This window comes from Phaenicophaeus curvirostris, chromosome 6 (genome assembly GCF_032191515.1).
Source record: "Phaenicophaeus curvirostris isolate KB17595 chromosome 6, BPBGC_Pcur_1.0, whole genome shotgun sequence".
NCBI lineage: Eukaryota > Metazoa > Chordata > Aves > Cuculiformes > Cuculidae > Phaenicophaeus > Phaenicophaeus curvirostris.
Window position 1 is genome coordinate 43,929,565 of NC_091397.1, and position 23,691 is coordinate 43,953,255.

The 23,691-nt window shown below is 40.3% G+C and overlaps 2 protein-coding genes across 2 annotated transcripts in view; both read left to right on the plus strand.

The window, feature by feature from the left end:
- The window catches only part of SACM1L (SAC1 like phosphatidylinositide phosphatase), a 31,233-nt gene extending 18,193 nt beyond the window's left edge, over nt 1–13,040 (plus strand). Inside the window, exons 7-20 of the mRNA XM_069860009.1 lie at nt 834–867; nt 3,072–3,173; nt 3,934–4,019; nt 4,211–4,297; nt 4,754–4,822; nt 4,925–5,004; nt 6,917–7,015; nt 8,829–8,967; nt 9,186–9,255; nt 9,345–9,417; nt 10,051–10,144; nt 10,223–10,315; nt 10,995–11,052; nt 11,725–13,040. Coding sequence (XP_069716110.1) covers nt 834–867; nt 3,072–3,173; nt 3,934–4,019; nt 4,211–4,297; nt 4,754–4,822; nt 4,925–5,004; nt 6,917–7,015; nt 8,829–8,967; nt 9,186–9,255; nt 9,345–9,417; nt 10,051–10,144; nt 10,223–10,315; nt 10,995–11,052; nt 11,725–11,861 — 1,221 coding nt within the window. The 3' untranslated portion in view covers nt 11,862–13,040. The remainder of the gene's footprint in view (nt 1–833; nt 868–3,071; nt 3,174–3,933; nt 4,020–4,210; nt 4,298–4,753; nt 4,823–4,924; nt 5,005–6,916; nt 7,016–8,828; nt 8,968–9,185; nt 9,256–9,344; nt 9,418–10,050; nt 10,145–10,222; nt 10,316–10,994; nt 11,053–11,724) is intronic.
- A 2,133-nt stretch (nt 13,041–15,173) lies between these two features.
- On the plus strand, nt 15,174–23,424 carry SNRPD1 (small nuclear ribonucleoprotein D1 polypeptide). Its single transcript, XM_069860013.1, has 4 exons — nt 15,174–15,353; nt 17,580–17,656; nt 20,155–20,346; nt 22,786–23,424. The coding sequence occupies exons 1-4, from the start codon at nt 15,340–15,342 to the stop codon at nt 22,860–22,862; spliced, it is 360 nt and encodes a 119-aa protein (XP_069716114.1). The 5' UTR covers nt 15,174–15,339; the 3' UTR covers nt 22,863–23,424.
- Nucleotides 23,425–23,691: the final 267 nt, after the last annotated feature.

A 23,691-nucleotide genomic window follows, 5' to 3' on the forward strand; every position in this document is an offset into this window, starting at 1 on the left:
TGAATTGTGCAGTGCTTCTGGAATGTGAAGATATGGAGTAGCTAAGGGCTGTTGTGAATATTGTGGAGGCATATGACTGGGTATTTGATTTGGGTATTGCTAAGCAAACAAAGCTTGGGAAATGAGAGAGAAGCTGTGGTGGCAGTAGCAAAGAAAGCCAAGTGTGGCTGGTTGGTGAAAGCAGACGTAGGAGGCAAGACACAGAAGTTGAAAAGGGAGATAATTGATATGTGAGGGGAAGTGTGACCTGATATTGACAACAGGTGGCTTGCTATAGTAACAGCTTTCAGTAATGAGATGTGGTATTTCTGACTTCCAGTTTTGGAAAGACTTAATGCTAATTTTTTTGGAAGATGAACTTATCCAGGAGTGGTGGGATGGGAGAGAGCCTTGAACAAGCATTTCAAGTATTAATCACATAGAACTATTCTTATTGAAGCCCTGTTTTTGTTTGCTACTGTCTCTGCTTACATCCTACTGTGGAGATACAGCAAATCTCATATCTAAAGGTTTTCAGCATGTACTGCTTTGTATCTGGCATGTTTGTAGAAGAGTAAATGCCATGTATAGTAGGACAAAGCAGCTTGGTTTTTTTGTTAAGGTCACTTAATTAGGATTAGACTTTCACTATTTCCCTACTGCTAATAAGGGTTACATATGTTGCTGTCTTCTTTGAACTTATTTTCTCAGAATTACTGCACCCTAAACAAAAAAATAAAAGGGTATGAAGTATAAACCAGCAAAAAGGCCCCAACATTTAGGCAAAGCACTCACGTATCTCTTCTGGTTGCTAGTGTTTAATATCTTTAACTTGTATTTTGTGTGTGTTTCAGATCCATAGGTTTGCTATGCCTGTGATGCATGGATGTATCCTTTATGTAGTAAACCTCAATGCGGAATAGCCTAGCAGCAAAGTGGTTGCTGATGTGGCTATTTTGGCAACTACATAGAATACTGTCAGAATTTAAGTTATAGTCTGCTCAGATATGAGCGTAACATATTGCTTGATAGCCCACTCAGATGTTAACACTTGAATATTCTGCTTTTAAGGCTTAATGTATGTAGTTTTACAGGCATGATTTGCATAACTGCCTTTCAGTGGGATTGAAGGTTAAGGTGAACATGGCAAATGTTCTTATGTCAGCTTTAGGACTTTTTATGTTGCTATAAGGATACATTCATTTAGCATTTGCTTTTGGCTTTAAAGTAAGAGAGAACAGTTTTGACTTGGAGCTCTTGTGGGTGTTCCCCTTGATGAATAAAAGGATATGGAGTTCTGCTGAAGACTTCTGTAACGCTTCTCTTAGCCAGCAGGTTTTCCTGCACCAACTCTTTGGATAACTGCCTTTTTAGCAAAGCAGTCCTGAGTTTATTTTTGAGAAGGGGTGTGTGCTACAAATAAACCTAATGCTTTCTGGAGGCAGCGTTCCTCGCACACTGTGTGATCAACAGTAAGTACCAGATGCTCCTGGACTTGGCAGCATTAAAAGGACTGGCAAGACTGAACAGAGCAACTCATCCTTAGTTACTCTGTTGCAAAGGCCTCTTGGGTGTGTGCAGGGAACAGCTTCCAGACTGGATCTTTTGTTCTGCTAGGACTGTTAGCAGCTGACAGATCTCCATTCCATTTCCTTGTGAATTCTTTTAGTGGAAGGTGCTCTGGGAGTAGGTGGAAAGGCAGGGAAAGACAGCAAAAGGGAACTGTCAAGCGTAACACAATCCTTATCCTACAGGTTCTGAGTGGAAGAGACTGGGTGGATTGCAATTAGCAGTTGGCAAACTGCAATTAACACCTTCCTCTGCCCTATTTTCACTATATAAATAATTAGCATAAGTGATGTATAAGAATTACAGCAGAACATAGTAACCAAAAACCTCAGAGAACCCAGGAATTCCAAGAAACGGGATTTGTAGCGATGAAAATGCTAAGAAGAGCTCTAAGCAAAACTGTTACAGTGCCACCAATAGTTGTTTCAGTAAAATCAAAGATTCTCACCACCACACCCAAATAAACCTAGATATATTTTCTTCCACTATCTGGACTGGGGTTCTGGACTTGCAGTGGTGTGAAGTAATGGACTTGCCTGGTTAATTGAGACTTTATCTAAAGCCTAAAATATGATTAATATTTCTGTCACTGCTCAAAAAAATGCCCTTCTAAAAGACAATAAATTATCTTTCCTTTTTTTGTATGTATGGAAAGTAGCCAAGAGCAAGTTGCCTTTTACGTTAGGACAGATATTGCAGATAGAAAATGAGCTGACTATTGCTAAGCAGCTAAGTCTAGAGGTAACCTTTCTTTGCAGGAAACTGTTGATTGTACCAGTGTTGGCTTAAAGGACCTGGCAATAATTTTCTTCGAAAGCAGAGGAATAAGTCTTTTTCACAGTCTAATTTATTAATTGTGAGAATGTTCTTGATTATATAGGGCCAATTTGTATTATTTTTGATAAACAATATTAGCACAGATGTGTACATAATTCAAGATGCTCCATATATGTAGTCAGTGTACTCTCTAACATAGCTTAGGTGCCGAGCCACTCTGCCTTGCTTCTAGTTTTGGTATCCATAAATGTGAAGTATATTGCACTTAGAGGTGTAAGGTATAACAGCCCAAGATTTTCACTCTTCTAAAAGCCTAGAAAAAGGGGTTTGAAGCAGTATTTCTCTACTAAAAGCAATAAGGGCAAGGAACTATTAAGGTAGCTTAATAAAATTATGGATGAGGTGGATGTAGCCCTGAAGAGAACTTCAGAAGTCACTCAATATAATGATACACATAGGACCGTAAGGCCAGATTAATCTTTAGAATCCTGCCTTCTAAAACCTATCACACTTTCAATGTGTGTTCATCTGAGACATCACCTATAGCCTGTCCTCTTGTGATGCGCATACTGATCCTAACATTAAGTTACTCTCTTGAGTTTAATGTTCAGCTGTTGTTGATGTGAGAAATGTTTATGAGTTTCTTTGAATGTAGTCACTTGTTTCTTTGATGTTTCCTGCCTCTTGATATTTAGAAAAAAATCCTAATAAAACTTTGTGGGTTTTTCCTTAATGTTGTTCATTAGTTATCACCATGCACTCTTGTTCTATTAATGGCAAGTGCTTTGACTGGCTGCTTGTTTCCAGAAGAAGCTGTTTCAGGGCTGGTGTACGCTACTATGTAAGAGGTAAAATAGCAAATTTGTTCTGAAATACTGCAAATTCCATCTGTGCATGTAACTTTATACAGCAATTACTCTTAAAGGTAATGACTTGAACAAAAAAAAAAAAAATTTAGTTTGTCTCAAGAAGTCCTTGCTTCAAAGAAAATATTAGGAACCTGTATGATGAACTGAAGCATGTTCCGGTATTAAAATTAACTCCTCTTTATTCCTTCTAGAGAGCTGCTAAAGTTTTGTAGGGCTTTTTAACACCTCTCTAGTTTTATTGGAGTTAAATGCAAGTGTGTAATAGCCCCTTTTGCCTAGCAGTAAATTCAAGAAGGAGGGCAGGGGAGCCCTGAATAGTGGCGTTCTCTATTTAAGTTAAAAAGTAAACAAGAAAACAGATTTAAATTACTGTCTCTGTTCTTAATCCCACCATATGTGCTTTTGAAGAAATCGGTCAGTTTCTGTAGTATCATTGCTATTGAATTGTGAACATTTTGGTGTCAAAGCATTCATATTTTATTTTGTATTCAACTAAATTTCTTTACAACTGTAAATATCAAAATGTGTTAAACACAACTGTGCTTCCTCAAGTTAAATGTAGTATATATAGTGTTAAACTTTTGCAAAATGTGTGTTTGATTTACTCTCTTACGGCAGATCTGTGGTATTTTCAAGGTTTCTGTGAACGCGTGAAAGGGAGGAGTAGGAAGCCTTTTGCTGAGACACTTGCTGTTCTGCAGCCCTCTGAGCTGGTTAACAAGGTCTTTCTCCTACATAGGTATTGATTCAGAAGGACATGCTGCTAACTTTGTCGAAACTGAACAAATTGTGCATTACAAGGGGAGCAAAGCATCATTTGTTCAGGTAAAGTCAGTGTGAAGAACTGCTCAATGGCTTAAGATATATAGCCAGATAGCTCTCTCTGTTTCTAAAGGTAGATTATGTATATGACATGCATGCACACAGATGAACAAATGAAACCAGTCTGCTTCATTTTCAAATGGCAAGTGATTTTGTAAATTTTATTGTTTAAAACTATTTCTGTTCTTTTGCAGACCCGTGGATCAATTCCCTTTTTCTGGTCTCAAAGACCAAACCTCAAGTATAAACCAAAGCCACAGATCAGCAAGTCAGTAAATCATGTATGTGAGTGTTGTGTCTTGGGGTTTTAGTATGTTTCTGGGCTCATGTTTATGTAATAAGGTAACAAACTGTAATCATAAAAATAATCAGCAGTACTGGATTGAGCTTTATTTTTAAAAAGGCAAGAAGCCTCGTGCTCCTTAGGATGAGTTCAGAGCATAAAAAAAAAAATCCAGACATGAGCGTGGGTATTTTCTCTTTTGATTCTTGTTTGCAGCAGTCTTAGTAGCTGCACAGCACTCGTTATCTATGGCTTGTTTAATAAGGAGAGCTGAATGGACTGAATGTAGAAACAAAGTTAGAAATGAATTAGCACAATAGAGGACATTAAACACTTCTTAGTTATATAACTTCCTATGTGGTAGGTATCATCAAAACAAAGATTATAGCGTTTTCATGTAAGTCAGATCTTAATAGCATCATACATCTATCAACACATTTCCTTTCTCTTCTAGATGGATGGCTTCCAAAGACATTTTGACTCACAAATAATTAGCTACGGAAAGCAAATGATTGTCAACTTGGTATGCTTTCACTCGTTTTTTCTGAAAAAACTGCCACTTTATTTAAGCAGGCTTTTGAGTAATGCTGCCTATTTCTTTTTTCCCCTGTTTTCTTTTTCCCAGGTTAACCAAAAAGGTTCAGAGAAGCCTCTTGAGCAAACATTTGCAAAAATGGTAAACAGTATGGCAAATGGAATGGTCAGGTATGTGTGAAGTGAAATTACAAATTCTGTGCTAAAAGTTTAGCATTGCCTCTGAGACCTACAGAGTGATCAGTTCCTCGAGGGCCTCTGCCAGCTGTCTGATCAGTTTAGCTTTTATTTTTGTGAAGTAACTTGCATGTGACCAGTGCCCCTGCCTTAGAGCTCTCATTATAAGGAGAAGTGAGACTGAAGCAAAAATTGACAAAGAGAGGGAACAGACAGAATGAAGAAGGGAGCTCAGAGGCAACACATGTGCCAGTGTTGGAGGAATAGTGTGCTGTGAGAGAAATCACACCCTGTAGAACTAGCTTCCAGCAAAAGGGCTTGGTTACGTTGCTAACTTAGTGAGGGAGTACTGAGGGTGAGCAAAGCAGTACTGAAGTGAAGGAGGAAACAGTAAAGGGGAACGTGTCATTTAGATGTCTGGACCTCCATTAAGCATGGGGCCAAAAGTGGAAAATGTGCTTAAATCACAAGAGAAATTCCATCTCTTTGTGGGAATCTTGAATATAGTATGCAGTTTTACAACCTGCCCATGCTTGCTCTCATTAACTTTTAAAGGCAGGGCTAGCATCCATCTCCCACAGACATGTACATCTGTCTTCTACTTGAAATTGGTCTGTAGTACTATTGTCACTCGTGTATGTTAAAGCATAAAATTCTACCTGTAAGCAAAAAGGCATCCTGTTTTAATAAGGGTTCACTTCTGTCTAAGCATAACTAAGGTATTGCAGAGTATAATCAAGATATAGCATGCTTTACATTTTTCCAAGCTTTTTTCTGCTTGAGCAATGCCTTGCTGCTGCCTTCACCGGGATAGTTATAGATGTCTGTCTCGCTTCTGTGTCCTGCATTTTACTACCCTCAGGGGTGCCTCTGTGTTATTGGTATATGGGTATGGATTTTTCTTTTGTTCTTATTACAGCTGAGCTTTTTTCCTCACTCGCACACCTAAGCTCGTGTTGATACCTTTAGCTGTACAAAGCTTGTAGAATTCTGTATGTCTTTGCTGTGAAATCATGTGATGGAAACCAAGGTGTAAAATTCTGTCAAAGTGTGGTTTAAAGATGCTGGTTGTTCTGTATATGCTAACAGTGATGTTTGCCAGCCCGATTTTCTTAATGCTGCAAAAAGATATTTTCTTTGTTAATTGATTTTGATGGTGTTTATATGCTAGACTAAGACTTGAGTCTTCAGTGTATGAATACTATCTTTCGTCGTGCAAATGATAACTGTAGGATTATGAATACTTGAGGGGAATAATGTAATGCCCTGTAATTCACAGCAAATATTGTGCATATGTGTTTATATATAAAAGTGTTGAATGAAATGCCACTTATCTCGCACACTTCTTGCCAGAAATGAATTGGCTGTTAAAATCTGTTTCCAAGTCAGTACCTGTTTAATTGTCTTATGAAAGAGTAGATTAGCTGTTTAAACAGAAACTGTTTCAGGTTTCTAGAGAGCTATCAAGTGAATTAGGCTGCATGCTAGCAAAGAATGTTGCGCTTCAACATACCTTTTTCAAGGTGAACTGAATTTACCAATGCATTTGTTTGGAACAGAAGAGGGCAACAGAATCCTGGTAGAAAGAGAGAAGAAATCGGATGTATATCCCTTCTGTACTTTCTGAAGGAAAAATACTATCCAGAACACAGTATGAGTAACTGAACGTGTGCTTCTCCAAGCTAGTGGAAATGTAAATGCGGTCACTGTGCACACTGAGGGTATAGCCTCAGGAATATTACAGAACACTGACAAAATCCACAGATATTTGCTGGAAGCCATCTCTAAAGAAAAACAAATCCTCTGCCCCTACCTGTTTGATAGACCAGCCCTTCCCTGTGGAGTTTTCTGACACCTTCACTGCAGTACATACGCAGTCTAAAAAGATACTTCTCTCTCTGAACAGATACATAGCATTTGACTTCCATAAAGAATGCAGTCGGATGAGGTGGGATCGACTTCAGATTTTGATGGATCAACTAGCAGAACAGCAAGATGAGTTTAGGTAAGGCTCTGCAGTTCTTTCACTTTTGTACTGTTAAAATGAAACCACTTTCTCGTAGTTTCTGTTGTCTTGAGTTAAAGCATAGTAAAAAAAGGCCTGTAGTCTTCTGTAAAGAAGATGCATTTGTAAACATTAGTGTTTCCATGTCTCTGATCTCTTGCTGACACCAGGTGCAAGGTTAGAGATCTGGTAGAGGGTAAAATGTAGAGCCCTTTTTTTGTCCCCATAAAATGGTTCTGAAAATTGTAGCAACCCTGCGTTGTGACTTGAGCTGCCTTGGTACCTTGGAGTAAAAGGTCAGGCAGAGAGATGAGCATGCACACAACCAAGGGTATTAAAAAAAAAGTCATCTCCTTAGGTGATATTTTTTTCATCCAATTCATCACAATTCCATGTGTTGTTGACAACAAGTTATTCTGCTACACAGTGTCAGACGCTGAACAGAAAATCTGAGTTCCGATATTATTAGAAAATAGTTCTGCAACCCTGAGGGAGGTAAACAGCTCTTCTTTCTACAAGTTAAATCCAGTTGTGAAAGACTTGTCAGAAAGGAGAGCTGGCTTGCTGGGTTTTGCAGAGGCGGGGGGTGCGTTAGGTTGGGGGAAGGTTGTTTTATTTTTTTAGAGCAATTACAGGAGATGCAGCACTTAAAATAGTTTACAAACCAGAAATGCCTGCTCTTCAAGTACTCTGATGATACTAATATCAGTTCTAGGCAGAGCTTGGGGAGAGAAGGGAGGGAAATGAAGTTTATGCAGGTGTTGTCTCCTTTAATCATACAACAATGTAAAATATGGTTTAACAAAACTAGTTCTCCAAGAATGACAAAAATGGGTCTTGTTAACACAAGTTTGATCAAAGTAAATGCATATGCTGCTAAGAGTCTTGGTTTTAGTACTGCATGACTTAGACTTTATCATCGTGAAATGCTGTACAGTAACAGTGGATTGTGTGCTAGTCCGCATTGAGTTCATAATGATGTAGTGGAGTAACTTCAGCTACAGAATATGGTCTGTAAATATTTAGACAACTGGAAGTTTCATTCTGTGGCAGAAGGGCAAGTATAGTTCTTTCCCATTCACACATCCATCTGATAATTTGATTGGCATATTTATTTTACCAGCTCAGTTAACCAGAATACTTGCACGCAATTCAGTATTTAAAATGTTCTGCTTGTTATCAATTAATAGAAATACCAGGTTTGGTTGACTTAAAAAGATTGAAGTAACAATTATCATATGCAGTTGCAAGAGGGAATGTCTGGTCTCACCTAATGGAGAGAAGAGTAAGTGACAGTAGCAGATGTTCAGTAGTGGCCTTACAGATTTGAATACTTGTTCGTACAGATTTGAATACTTTTTTTGGAAGAAGTGTGCTCACAGCTTATGTGACTTTTTAATTCAGTGGTAACTGAATTGAACCAAGTGACCAGGTACATACAGATCTGGTTACTTCTGCTGTTGCACTCTGCTGATATCTCTGGAGCTCAGACCCTATAAGAAAAATAAAATCTAAGTCACTGATTTTGCACCAGAAGCTGCACTCCCTGGCATATAATTTAATATTGCTCATTGACTGGTGAAATGCTAAGAGTCAATACTACTGTGAGGTTACTAAACATTCAGACGTTGATGCTGTTTTTCAGCATGGAAGGGGAAGAATTCATGGAGGCCTCAAAATTGAGAGACATGGCTAAGAACTCCTTGTATACTCAAGGCAACTATGTTTTGCTTGCTAGAATACTTACTTTCTGGAAAAGCATTGTTTATATGGACTATTATCTGTAGATACTTAAGTAGTTTGTACATGTTAGTTATTTTCTAGTTGATTCCGATGGTAAAATCGTGACTCAGCAGGAAGGAATATTCCGCAGTAACTGCATGGACTGCCTTGATCGGACCAATGTGATTCAGAGCTTGCTAGCACGCCGATCTCTTCAAGCCCAGCTTCAGGTAAATCCTTTATTCAACAAGCTGGAAGAGGAGAGAGACTTTCTCTTCGGAATGGAATTGTAATTTTAAGACTTCAATAAAAGCTTGGATAATTGAGTTACTGTACTACTTGAAATGCATCAGCCAGACTCTAGTCCAATAAGTACAGCTTTTTCTGAAAGCAAATACTAATTTTTATAACGATGTACTAGTAAGCCTCAACATGCTTTTTGTTTTAGAGGCTGGGTGTTCTGCATGTTGGACAGAGAATTGAAGAGCAAGCAGACTTTGAGAAAATCTACAAAAACGGTAAGCTGTTTATAAAGTTCGAACAATCAGTTTTTTCCAAACAGAGTACGTGACTTCCTTCATCTTTCTTAATGTTTTCCTATTCACAGCATGGGCCGATAATGCTAATGCTTGTGCCAAACAATATGCTGGAACTGGTGCCTTAAAGACAGATTACACAAGGCAAGTCAGCTTTTCTCGTGGAAGTTGGCCTTCTGGATTTTGGGGCATGTTTGGGATTTTCTTGAAGTTGCAGCAGGCTGCCCAGGGAAGTGGATGAGTCACCATTCCTGGCAGTATTTAAAAGACCTGTAGATGTAGTGCTTGGGGATGTGGTTTAGCAGTGGAGTTGGCAGCGTCAGCTTAAGGGTTGGATGCGATGATCTTAAAGGTCTGTTCCAACCTAAACGATTCTAAGATTATCTATTCAAGAAGGTTATTAATTTGGAGCTTAGGCCATTAATGAGTTCTGCAACGGTTTAACTGGTAAAATGTCAGACTAAAATCTACAGAACACCCTTCTTCACTGTGTTTATTTTCAAGGAGACAAGGCTATCTGGAAATAAAACCAAGAAAATGTGCCTTTTCAAGGCACATATATATTGTGGGACAGAGAAGTCTAATTTACTTTCAAACTTTGTTACAAGTATGTGTGGTGATAATGCAGAGGCAGCACTAGGTAAATGTATTTACATGCAGGTAAATAAAGGTTCATTAAACATAGAACATATGAACGGTGAAAGAACTTGAAATCTGAAATTTTCTTCCTGAATATATAAAGGTGTTTTAAATATTTTTCAAAACTTCTCTTTGCAGAACCGGGAAGAGAACTCAGTGGGGCTTAATAATGGATGGCTGGAATTCACTAATACGTTACTACAAAAATAACTTTTCTGATGGATTTAGACAAGTAAGTTAGGCTTTTAACTGAGGGGAAATGTATTTGGTAAACGTCGTGTATTTTAACTCTTGCTCTTTTTTCTTAAAGGATGCGATTGATCTCTTTCTTGGAAATTATTCGGTGGATGAAGTAGAACCTGCTAGTCCTCTACATGTCCAGAAGGATTGGAAGTTCTTAGCTGTGAGTATGAAGACTTTATTCACATTGGAGAAACACACATGACCTTTTAGTCACTTGCTTCATATGACTGAGTAAAATTTGTCTATTTAGTAATGAAGCCTCCTTATAATCTGGTTATATTTATATGATACCTGATTGTAGAACTAAACTCAAACTCTTCCCTTAACAGAAAATGGAGTGCCCTTGAGGTATTGAAAAATACACTGCTTGCTTCTATTTTTATTTTTTTTTAATCTGCTTCATTGAGTGAAAAGGGAGAAATTCTACTAGTCACCATCAATGGCCATTTCCTTCTGCAGAAGAAGCTTGTGGAGATCTCATATTTCCTGCAGAAGCATAGACTCTTAACACCACCCCCACCACCTTTTTTTATCTCCCTTTCTATTTGGTGAAATGGGATTTGGGGACACTGAGTGTTTCACTGGTGGGTGGTATATTTTTTTCCCTTTAAAAACAAAACACAAACCTCAGCCTCTCTTTTAATAGGTAAAAGGTGTATTTTAATTCTTAACGTAGTTATTAAATGCACTCTTCCACATTTTGGAACTACTCAAAATTTTATTTGTATGCAGCAACAGGTGAATGGGGAATTAAAACTTCACTGCAAAGCCAGTAAATAGGAAATTAAGGAATACATGTGCTACTATATCAAATGATTATTCTTTTTCTGTTTCCCCAGTTGCCTATTATTATGGTGGTTGCTTTCTCCATGTGCATTATTTGTTTGCTAATGGCTGGTAAGTCATTATTGAGTTTTGTTTTACAAAATTAACTTGCTTGAACTTTGTGTAGATGATTACGAGAAACTATTCAGTATAAAATTGCTTCTTAGTCATACTTAAAAGGTGTTTTTAGCACAGCTCTGGAGACTGAGGGGTTAGCACTGTATCATTAATATGGAAAAACCTGAGGTACTGTAGAAAACAATGTTAAAACTTTTGTAGAAGTCACTTGAGGGGCAGTTAATTTACCCCAAATTTAGTTGCACCTGAGTAGGCATCTAGCTTTATCATAGGCTGGATGAATTCCCAGAAGAATATCTACCTAATTCTGGGTTGAAAGGCAGTTTGGAAAAGTCAGATACAGGCATAAGCCTGTTCTGATAGATGTTCTTCTAAACTAAATCTGTGTTGGAGATTGTGAATGTTTTTGCTTCTGCTTTTGCCTTGACTTTCCTAACATTAGGAGTGAGAGTTCTTGACTCTGACTTCTGTGGGGTGTTCCAAGAACTGTGTGGCAAACACAGTTTTACTAGGTGAGGAAACAGAAGAAATAAAAACACCCCAGTACCCATGAAGGGAATCTGCTGTCAAATGAAGTTAGGGCTTGATATATTTTGCTTTTGTACTAAAAAAACTTCTCTGGTAATTGGAGGTAATGAACCAAAACATTTATCTGACTCTTAACAGGTGATACATGGACTGAAACACTGGCCTATGTGCTTTTCTGGGGAAGTGCAAGCTTTGGAACTTTCGCTATCATCCTTTACAACGGCAAGGATTTTGTAGATGCACCCAAGCTGGTCCAGAAAGAGAAGATGGACTGAATTTGTGTGTGTGGAAAGCGGCTTGGCACTGAGGATTCCTCAAGTCACACTTGGAGTCTCTACTGACCCGCTTTCCACACCAAATAGTGGTCTCTTAAAATTCTCCCTTGGCAGCGCAGCATTTGGGGGTGGAAGAAAATTGTGTCCTTTGGTGGTCATAGCTTTCGATCGAGACCTGGCTCAACAGTCTTAGTTGCAATGGTCTTTGGAATATTGCATTAGAGGAGAGGGCTCCGGTCTTACTGAGGTAATGAAAAGCTGAAAGCCAGCTTTTTGGTGTCTGGAGTATTTTGAGGTGTAAGTGGACTGCTTCAGCTCATAGTCCACCTGGGCTGTTTCAGCAGAATGTTTGGCTTGACAGGAGAGAGCTCTGATGCTGTTCATGTGTCAAAAACCCCAGATGTTGAAGCATTAATAACAGAGCTTCTAATCACAGTCTCTGAACAAATACGGCTTCATACCAACAAAACGTCTAGTTTCAAGACTTACAGCTGGATTACATTTGTTGTGATAAAGTCCATGTTGAGGAGTCCTTCGTGTTTATTTGTGTGTGGATTCTTTTCACTCAATATAAAAGGTTTTTGAATCACAGTGCACTTCTAAAGTGAGCTTCTTGTCCTGTCTTGTTTATCTAGGACTGATGCAATATTCTACTAATCATTGTTTGGGTGAAAGGGCAGTGTAGCTGGATGTTCCTGAAGTTGCAAATGTCTTGCACTGTTTCAATACTACAGTCTCCAGATGATTCTATGATTCATTAGGTAGCAAGTTAAAATGTAAGATTTTCTTTCTAAAGATGTAAATGAAATTGAAGAATGTAAAAATCCTTTGCAGTGTTTATTCAGCCTTCCTTATGCTAAAGGTCCAAAGTATCCCATGACTTTAAGAATGGGTCACAGTGTAAAAGGTGAATTTTGTATTGTTTTTGCTAGTCAACTGCTTCTATTCTTGGTTATGTTGAAATAATTCATGAAAGAAGGAATAACAACCTGAGAAGAAAGCGTTTAGTCTAAACTCCATGTTTGCACTTGGGAGCAGCAGCTTGCTTTTCATTGCATGATCATTTCACACACTCTTTAAAAAAAGAAAAAAGCAAAAAAAAAAAAGCTACAAAATAATTTGTGCTGGTTAATAATAAATGTGTGTCTTTAAATTTAGTGCTTCCAAGCTGTATAAAAAGTAATACAAACAAGTAATCCTACTCAAGGACCAATTTTGAACTATTTTGCCACTTACTTTATATGGTTTGTTCCAAACCAGACATGGAACTTGCTTAAAGCGCTGTGCATTGTTTAATATTTCCTGTAAGTACAGCTGTATATTCAGATTGCGATTATAAAAATTAATGGGTTAGGGGAGAAACATGTAGAATATTAGGACTAGCACAGTTGTCACTATTGAAGCCAGAACACAAAACACTGATACTCCAGTGTTTCCCTGTGTTATGACTGAAAATATGTACAGATTTTTGCAACTGTTAAACTGTTCATTTTAACCTTGAATGTTTCTGGAGGCCTCTCTGGGTTTTGTGTAAACATAACCTGTTCATAAGCACTAGTACTTGCAAAGTATCTGTTTGCTTCTAGATGCTGTAATGGAAATACCAGTTGACGGTTAACTGGAAAAATCTTCTAACTTAAAATTTTCAAAGGCGAACTCCATTCTGGGCACAAAGTACAAGAACATCTTAGGCTCAGTAGTTGAAAGAATGTTGTTTTCCTGGCTCACTAGCAGGTGGTGTTTGAATCATGGTTTGGTTGTCTTGCAATCTAGAACTAAACCTTTGCATCTTTGTTGAGGAACTTGTCACAGCAAAGACCAAACTTTAATGGGTAATATAAAAGGTTTGTAAAACATAGAGTGATGTAGGTTTTAGAAGTTGGAAAGCACCAGTATTTCAGTGCTTTGCAAAGAACTGTGTTTATAAAATCACAAATGGTGTACTCATAAATGACAATAAAATGTTCAACTTTTCTAGATACACTGTCATGGTGCATTTTGTGCTTTGGAGCGGACCGTTCCCAGATTGTTCCTTTAGAACTATTTCTCAGCAGAAGAATGCTTCGGTTTTGTCTCTACACATTGTGTGTGAAGGTTTTGCTGTTCTGTGCCGAAATACTGATGATCTTGCAGTGTGCCCTGTGTAAGAACTGGTGTTAACATCACCTTCAGGCATTCATTGCTGCACCTGGATCTTAATCTGAGAACTTCTGGGAGTGGATTTCTTTGGTGCTTAATCCGAAGTGTCCCCTCTCCTCAGTACTTACAGCTCTTTACTCCTTCACTCACAGAACTGCTTATTGACCACAGTTAGGGGTGTGTGAGGGGAAATTCAAGCCTTCCTCATTTTCCTCCTTCATTGCAGGCACGCATCAACTTTCTTGTATTTTGTTTTCTATTGTGGGGTGTTAACACCGGCTGCTTGCAAACTGTGACTCTGAAAATGCGCTTGCCCAAATGCAGAGGTTCTGAGCTGGGTCTTTCTGAATCACTGATCATAGACTTGGTAAGTTGGAAAAGACCTTCGAGATCATCAGCTCCAACCATACCTGCCCACTACTGAATCATAGAATCATTGAGTCCAACCATTCCCATCTGCCACTAAACCATCTCCCTGAGCATCTTGCCTACCAGTATTTTAAACACCTCCAGGGATGGTGACTCAACCACCTCCCTGGGCAGCCTGTTCCAGTGCCCAAGAACCCTTTCTGTGTCAAGTTTTTTGCTGATCCTGGCATAGCATGAGGCCATTCCCCCTTGTCCTGTCCCCTGTCACTTGGGACAAGAGGCCAGCTCCCTCCTCTCCACAACCTCCTTTCAGGTAGTTGTAGAGAGCAATGAGGTCTCCCCTCAGCCTCCTCTTCTCCAGGCTAAACAACCCCAGTTCCCTTAGCCACTCCTCATGAGACTTGTTCTCCAGCCCCTTCGTTGCTCTTCTCTGGACAAAACATCTGCATAGAACGATTTAAGTTTGAAGGGACTTTAAAGATCATCCAGTTCCACCACCTCTTGTGAGGGGCAGGGACACCTCCCACCCCATCAGGTTCGTCACAGCCTCCTCTAACCTGCCCTTGAACGCCTCCGGGGCTGGGGCAGCCACAGCTTCCCTGGGCAACCTGTGCCAGTGCCTCACCCCCCGCACCGTGAACCAATTCCTCCCTCTGTCTAGTCTAAATCGGCCCCTCAGCCATTTATAACCCCCTCCCCTCGCCCCGTCCCCACAACCCCCTGCGAGCAGCCCCTCCCACCACCCTCCACCTCCTCTTACGCACGCGCCCAGGCCCTGGGGGGGGCGTTGGCCCCGCCCCTTCCGCCCATTCATCGCTGGGGTGGGCGGTGGCGCGCGCTGCTCGCAGGAGGCCTCGGCGGCCTTTCCGCCTCGAGGCGGCTTCTTTTTCTGTCTGTCTCTCTTTCGTTCTCTTCATCCCCCCCCAGCAACGGCCGCCCTTCCCGCCCTCGGCGCCGGCCTCCCGCCGCCATGAAGCTCGTCAGGTGAGCGGATGGAGGCGGATTCGCTCGCCCGCCCGCCCGCCCGTCATGGCGGCGGCGGCGGAGCCCGGGGGGCCGCCCGCGCGCGAAACGGCCTCGCGCCATTTCCAACCGCCCTCCCCCCCAGTGCATCCGAATAGCGGGGGGGGGCACCCCATGGTTAGAATCGCCTTCCAGAGGGGGATGCTCGGTTAAAACATTTTTTTTTTTTTTTAGGAGGGGGAAAAACAACCTAGATTGGGTCGGAATTGTCTTCTGGAGCGGGTTGCCCAGTAGAAGCGTCTTTTCTGGGGGAAAAAATGCTACTCAGATTTGCTCAGAATTAGCTCTTGGAGGCGGTTTCCTCGCTTAAACCGGCTTTTCGAGGGGAGAAAACCTACCCAGGTTTGGTCAGGATTGTCTCCTGGAGTGGATTGCTCAGTTAAAACCGTCCTTTTCAGGGAAAAAAATACCGAGACTGGGTCAGTATCATCTTCCGGAGTGGGTGTCTCGGTTAAATCATCTTTTTTTGAGGGGAAAAAAACCGTTCAGATCTGGTCAAAATTGTCTTCTGGAGCAGGTTTCTCTGTTAAGCCAGGTTTTTTTGGGGAAAAGCTATCTAGGTTTGGTCACAACTGTCTTCTGTAGTGGGTTGCTCAGTTAAACCATCTTTTTTTGTGAAAAAAAATACCCAGATATGAGTAGAATTGTCTTCTGGAGTGCGTTGCTCAGTTAAACCATCTTTTCTGGGGGAAAAAGCTACCCAGATTTGGTCAGTATCGTCTTCTGGAGTGGGTTGCTCAGCTAAACGACCTTTTTTGGGGGAAAAAACCTGCCCAGGTTTGGTCAGAATTGTCTTCTGGAGCAGGTTGCTCTCTTAAGCCATCTTTTTTGTGGAAAAAAATAACCAGAAATGAGTAGAACTGTCTTCTGGAGGAGGTTGCCCACTTAAACCATCTTGATGGGGGAAAAAATCTACCCAGATTTGATCAATATCATCTTCTGGAGCAGGTTGCTCGCTTAAGCCATCTTTTTTGGGGGGAGAAGAAATGCTCATATTTGGATAGAATTGCCTTCTGGTACAGGTTGCTCAGTCAAACCATCTTTTTTGGTGGAAAAAACTACCCAGATTTGGTTAGGATTATCTTCCGGAGACAGTTTCTCTGTTAAACCACCTTGTTTGGGGGAAAAACCTACCCAGGTTTGGTCAGAATTGTCTTTTGGAGTGGCTTCCTCAGTTAAACCATCTTTTCTGGGGGGGGAAAACTACACAGATTTGGTCAGTATCATCTTCTGGAGTGGGTTGCTCAGCTAAACGATCTTTTTTTGGGGAAAAAACCTGCCCAGGTTTGGTCAGAATTGTCTTCTGGAGCAGGTTGCTCTCTTAAGCCATCTTTTTTTTCTGGAAAAAAATACCCAGAAATGAATAGAACTGTCTTCTGGAGCAGGTTGCCCACTTAAACCATCTTGATGGGGGAAAAAAACCTACCCAGATTTGATGAGTATCATCTTCTGGAGCAGGTTGCTCGCTTAAGCCATCTTTTCTGGGGGGAGAAGAAGTGCTCATATTTGGATAGAATTGCCTTCTGGTACAGGTTGCTCAGTCAAACCATCTTTTTTGGTGGAAAAAACTACCCAGATTTGTTAGGATTATCTTCCGGAGACAGGTTCTCTGTTAAACCACCTTGTTTGGGGGAAAAACCTACCCAGGTTTGGTCAGAATTGTCTTTTGGAGTGGCTTCCTTAGTTAAACCATCTTTTTTGGGGGAAAAAGTACCCAAGTTTGTTCAGTATCATCTTTTGGGGCCTGTTTCTTGGTTAAACCATCTTTTGAGGGGAAAAACCTACTCAGATTTGGTCAGAATTGCCTTCCTGGGGGGTTAAGCTCTTTCCTTCCTTAAACGATGCTTTGGCCTTGGAATCAGGATGTTGGGCGCGGACTCACGCAGGGCCCGGTGGTTGGGTGGGATGTGGGGCTGTGCTCATAGCATCATTGGGTTGGAAGGGACTATGAAGGTCATCCAGTCCATCCACCTTCCACTGGATCAGGACATCCCCATTTTGGGTGTTTGTATCCTTCTCTCCTGTAATGCTTTACTAACTTTATTCAGGAGAATCTGGGAACTCTGGGAACACTGTCTTTGGAAGCTTAGGACGTATGAATACTTGGTACATATTGATGTTTTCTAACAGGATGTTGAATGTGTAAGTCTTTACGTGGGAGTGAACAAATTTTATTTCAACTTCTAGGTTTCTAATGAAGCTGAGCCATGAGACAGTGACCATTGAACTGAAGAATGGAACACAGGTGCATGGAACCATCACAGGTACGGTGGGCTGGGAGACTGTGGCAAAGTATTGCCTGTTCTCTTTCTGCTAACAGTTGGCAGCCCTGCTTTGGGCTGAGCTTTTTGTTTTGCACTCCCTTCTCTGTAAGACGCAGGAGATGTTATTTTTAATTCACATCTTCATGTGCAGGCTTAAGGTGTGTTTTTTACAGAAGGGTCTGGACATTGACAGAAGTTGCTGGGAGGCAGTAAATTCCTGGGATCCTCTGATTATGACTGCAGGCTCTGCTTACAAACAGGCTTGGGTGTGAAGGAAGTGAAGGTTCGCAAACCGCTGGCAAAGCTGGTGAAGCATGATACTCTCTTTCATTTGTGAAATTGCCATGAGCTATAGTCATGTAAAAACGTTACAGCTGAATCACCAGAAGAGGTGGGGACTATTTTTAATGATAGTACAGATAATTGGCAAATGTTAAGTATTGTTATAGTCTTAAATTGGTTAAACTTTGTGTGCAGGCAGTTTTAATCTAAAAACTATTTCTGTAGAGCGCGTTTTAGCTCTGGTTAAGGTGAACTTACATGGGAATGCACCTTTGTAAGTACTTCCATTAATTTCATTAAACTGATCTGAAGATGGATAACCTTGATGGGGGAACACAGGGTAAAAAGGAATCCTGATGTCAAGAATCTTGTCCCCTGCTGTTGCCAAAGATCTGTCATTTATCATAAGTTTGGGTGTTACTGTCTAGCAGGTGCTTATCTGTATCACTGAACTGATAGATGCAGGAAAAGACTTGATGGTTCCTTACATGGTTCTCATGTATTGAAAAATGTGCAGACTAATTTGTTTGCTTTACTAATATTAGTGAAGGATGTTGTTCTGAGAACGTTCATGTTGGCGTAGGTGGGGCACATTGTATGTAATGGAGCAAACTCTTACTGTTTGATGGAGGAGTGTGCTTGATCTGTCCTTCACTCACTCCAGGTTGCTTTTAGAAGCTCTTCTGCCTAGACGCTGTTGAAAAAAAAAAAACAACATTCCAACTCCGCAGAGTTGTATTCCAGGGGATTGCTTAGGTGCTTTTTTGGCCAGCAGCAATCTGCTGAGACTTGGCAAAATTCAGTACTGGCAATATTTTGCAGCTGGATTCATCAGCGTTGATTAGACCTGAATGCACCACCCTGGTACCCGATTGTGGCATGCTCTGTTGAACCCAGCTAGGTAGGAAGCAAACAAAATGCTTGTCTCTTGCCCCTGGTGCTCTCGCAGGCTTAATTGTTGAGCAGTCTTTTTCATTTTCTTCTAAGATTGTGTAAAAAGCTTGAATGCAATCTGTATTTCTAAAATGACAATCTTCCTTGCACACCATTGCGTAATTTGTGTTCATAGTTGCTGTTTCCTCTGCAAATTGTACAGTCTGCTGTTCCTCTTGGAGTGTCAGTTTACCTAAGCAGGCGTGCAGAAGGGATGAATTTCAACTAATGCAACATACTAAGGGGCTGGTCAGGTGGAGCGCAGCTGTCAGAGGGCTGTGTGGAATATAGAAGTCAGGGAAGGGGACAGAAAAATGTGGAATAAGCACAGCACATGCATTCTTCTGGTTCTGGCCTGCTACTTGTTTGTCATTTACCTTGGTCTGACATCTTAGAGTTTGTCTTTCTATGCTCATGAAATGAGACAATAATTATTTTTACCTCAAAAGGTTGTTCATGCAGAAATTCGAACGCACAGAAGATTTTTCTCATGTCGGTACCGTCTCCCTGAATTTGTAGTTTCCATCTTTTGTCTGAATTTTTTATCTGAAAAAGCTACTCTGATTTTGATCTTCATAATTTGAGATCAAATCCAACACAGAACTCGTGATACACAATAATTAATATAGTGTACTTTTTAATACTGTTATTCAATACCTGTATTAAACTGGGACTTTTTTCTGGTTTTGGATTATGCTTAACACTGTGTGGTGGGTGCAGCACTGATTCTACCCAATTACATACTAGCAGTTTGTGGAGTTTGTAACCACAACGATTGTTCATTGCACTAGCGTATCTTACGTACCTTCATGGAAGATATCACAAATATTAGGTGTATTTTATCAGAAAATAAATGCTGTTGGACTTTTTCTAAGGCTTACAGAAAGATGAAATGATCAGGTTACTTTTCCTTTTCAAAACCTTGTTTTGCTTCTTTTTAGAAGAGTCAAAAGACCAGTATTGGACTTTTGTAGTAAACAGGAGTTTATTTGTTACTCAAAGGAACGGTTTCAATGGTTTACAAAATTGCAGTGGCAGCTGTCTCTAAGACCTAGATAAAAATCTCTAGCAATGAGGTGTTGGAAGGCAGTGACTGATAAATCAGGAAGCAAAATTTAAGAGAGAAAATGTAGTTTCCTTCAGTTAGGGGCTTAATTAATGAGTGGCAGAAGCAGCTGTTAATGAACAGGATAAATCTTGGAAGCACGTGTGTACTTAAAAATAGCCAACAAGGGATCATCTTATAGGTGTTCATCCCTGAAGTTGGACTTGTGTTGTTTCAGGTGTGGATGTCAGTATGAATACGCATCTCAAAGCAGTGAAAATGACACTGAAGAACAGAGAACCCGTTCAGCTGGAGACGCTGAGTATTCGAGGGAATAACATCCGATACTTCATTCTGCCAGACAGTTTGCCTCTGGATACTTTGCTAGTGGATGTTGAACCGAAAGTCAAATCCAAGAAGAGAGAAGCAGGTTAGTTGGTGCTTTCCCAGCCTGTGTTTGTTCTGCCTTTCTATGCAGTTTGGTACTCTGAATCTGAAGGCATCCCATTCGAGCATCTGAGTATTTGTGTTTGGTAGCGAGTTCTTTCATCTTTGAGAGTTCGATACTGAACTAGCTAAGTCTGCCTTGCTTACCTTCTTAGCATCTGTAGAGCTTTCTTCCATGTGAAATTATATGTGACTTTTCATACGCCTGTTTTTTAAAAATTGCATGTTTTTAAGCCTAAGTAAATCTTAACCTGTCACAGCCTCAGGGTTGACACCAAGGAGATTGACACTTCCTCATCTCTGAATGTGTGCTGTGTTTCCCCAGTTTGTATTGGGAACTTTATGTAGCCTAATAAGAAAGCACAGAAATGCCTCTTCAACAGTGCTGAGTGCCTCACTGAAATCTCGCTTGATTGTGGGTAAAAATCTGTCAGAGAATTGAATTTGAGAGAGTTGAGCATCTGAGGGAGTCAGGGCTCTGTTCTGAGGAGCAGCACTCTAGCTTTGGTTCCCAGTTGTGTTTCACTCTGCTTTTCCTGGAACTTGTCTTTTTTTCCCAAAAAAAAGAACAAAAACCTTTTCCTTAGAAGCCTAACAGTATAGAGAGGAATTCAGTTTTAATCTAGTCTATTAAAGATTAATATCCAGTAAACCCCAGAAATTCTGTGGGTTGTCTTCAGGCAGTCTATATTTTGCCCAACACTTAATGTGTGTGTTTTTAATACAGTGTTTTAAGTGAAAGCTAATTGTACTTTTAAAATAACGTCATGCCATTTCTTCTGCAGTTAGTATTGAAGTATTTGAATCTGCAGTCTTTGATCCATGCATGTGTTTTGAATTGGTGTGCTCACCTTACTGACATGGTGTAAGGAACCTTCAGGTGCATCACAAAGTGCAAGTGTGATGGCTGCTGTCTTCATAGAGTAAGGCAAAAGCTCCTGAAAGTGTTTTGCTCTTCTCACGTGCATTAAAAATAATCTGACCACATGAAGAAATTAGAGCATGGCTGGATTACTTTTTTTCTGAACCTCCTGATGTGGTGTGAACAAAAACATCACTATTTCTTTTTAACTTTGAAAAATGGAAAGGAGCTGTGATAGCGCTGTTTGCCTTGATTTGGTACTCCTTGCTTCTTCACTGTGTTGGAGCACTCTTGGACCACAGCTGCGTTGTGCTGCACTTCGCCTTAAATCTATAAACACCCTTGAGCTTCAAAAGCGTGTGACACATGGTGTGCCCTGGGCAAATGAAATTGTTGGTGGAAGGCAGGATGCTGGCTGAGATACGTACATGGCACGTGTACCTTGGGTCTGAGTGTGCTGGCACTTAGTGAACACGACTCTACTGATGCATGTAGGTGCTGTAATCACCGAGTCAGGCGTTATTGCTCCCATGTGTTTTTACAGAATCTGCCTACTACCAGGAGAATACACGGCATGTTGTTTCTCGCAGATTTGTCCTGTGCCTCTGCTCGTTCCTAGTGCATTTTTAGCTGACGTACCATCAGGTAGAACAGAATAGTTTTTACAGCCTGTGGATATTTTTGTGTGTCTCTTGCCCAGCCAATCACTTCAACAGAATTTGAAATTTCTGGATATATTTTTGAGCCTAACACTGATGAACTTGTTTGACGTAAGCGAGTAATTTCAAAAGTTTGAAGGATGGCCTTGCAACCTGATGGGACAGGTTTTGTTTCTTTAAGAAAAAAAGATAAAATGACATGTTTTCACCATATGGATCGTATGACTTCCAGCAGTTGCTTGCAGACTGAATTGTTCTGTGATTCTGTCTTCCCTTTACCATTAAATAGCAGTAATTGAAAGTAGAAGCATAGTGCTAAGACCTTGACCTGAGAATTATGTCTGAAATTGGCAGAGGTGTCACTGAAAATAGTAGGAGCTGTTTGGTGGTGGGATCCTTTTAAAATGCTGCCTTTTCACATGGTGCCAGAGAAAGTCTGGGCTTGGGAGTTGCACAGCATGTTAAAACTTGCATTTCCCTCTAGCAGAGTGCTTTATTAACCACAGTGTGAGCTGTGGCAAAAAGTCTCTTGATTAGTAACAAAATACTCATCTTGCATTTGTTTTTTTCTGATGCCTGAAAAACTAAATTTTATTAAAAAAAAAAGGAGTTCTCTGTCACATTTGGAGATTTGGAAGCAGCCAACTGTGACACTATATCCCCTTGTTTTTTGCAGTGAAGTCAAAGACAGACAGTTGGCTGTGGAAGTTGTATACAGAAAAAATCTCAAAAGATGAAAGTATTGTCTGAAACTTACCACACATTAACAGACATAATACCCAACTTCCTGCTTCCCTGTGATCCGATGTTATGTTGTTTATGCTTAATACAGAATATTTTAATCAAAATGAAAGTATTCCTTGGTCTCACTTGATTTATGATTTTTGTTTCTTCTGTGAAGTTGCTGGAAGAGGCCGTGGCAGAGGCCGTGGCAGAGGCCGAGGTCGTGGAAGAGGACGAGGAGGCCCGAGACGATAAATTCTCACCACACAACTGCTACAAAATTCTGGGCAATTTCGGATATTTTTTTGTACAGGTCTTGTTTATGGTATCCATTTTTAATAAACTGAAATGTGAAAAAGTCGTCTTTCCTTTGTTAGGGAAGTCTGAGGAGGGAGGCATGTCCTGTTTCTAGAGGCTGTTGCAGACTGAGCGTGTCTTGTTTGGTGTTGGTTGCCATTGTCAAGTTCTCACCCACTCCTGAAGGCTTGTACCTTCTTGCTTTTTGCCCCGGAGGGAGAGACTTGTGTTCGTGTGCTTTTAACAGTGTTTGTTCAAAATGAATCTCTCTTCCATAAGGCACTTCACATCTTCTAATGCTGGTGTAGTTAAAGACTACATTAAGAACATGTTTCTAATTTAGTTCTGCAGAGTGACCTTTAAAGTTCATAGATAAAATTTTACTGTTTTCTTATTACATGAAGCTTACAATTTAAACATGTTGCTTTCTTTATACAGAGTTTTTACACAGGGAAATGAACCAGTTCTGTGGAACTGCTGGATTGTTACATCTCATAATTAAAGTATACCTGGATGTGAACTTTGTCAGAGCTAATTATATGGCATACTTCTGTTTGGGTGGGGCTTGGAAAGAAGCTTTATCACACATTTCTTTTAGTGTACTTGAAGTGCATCCCTAGAAAATACAAAGTACAGCACAGTTTCATACTGGAATTGGAGATTTACTTCTGGAAATACAGAACTTCTGCAGCTCATGTATATAGATACATATATACGCATATATATGAACTGCTTTGCTGGACACATAAGAAAGCAGTGTTGGCCACAGTTACCTCGAATATCATCC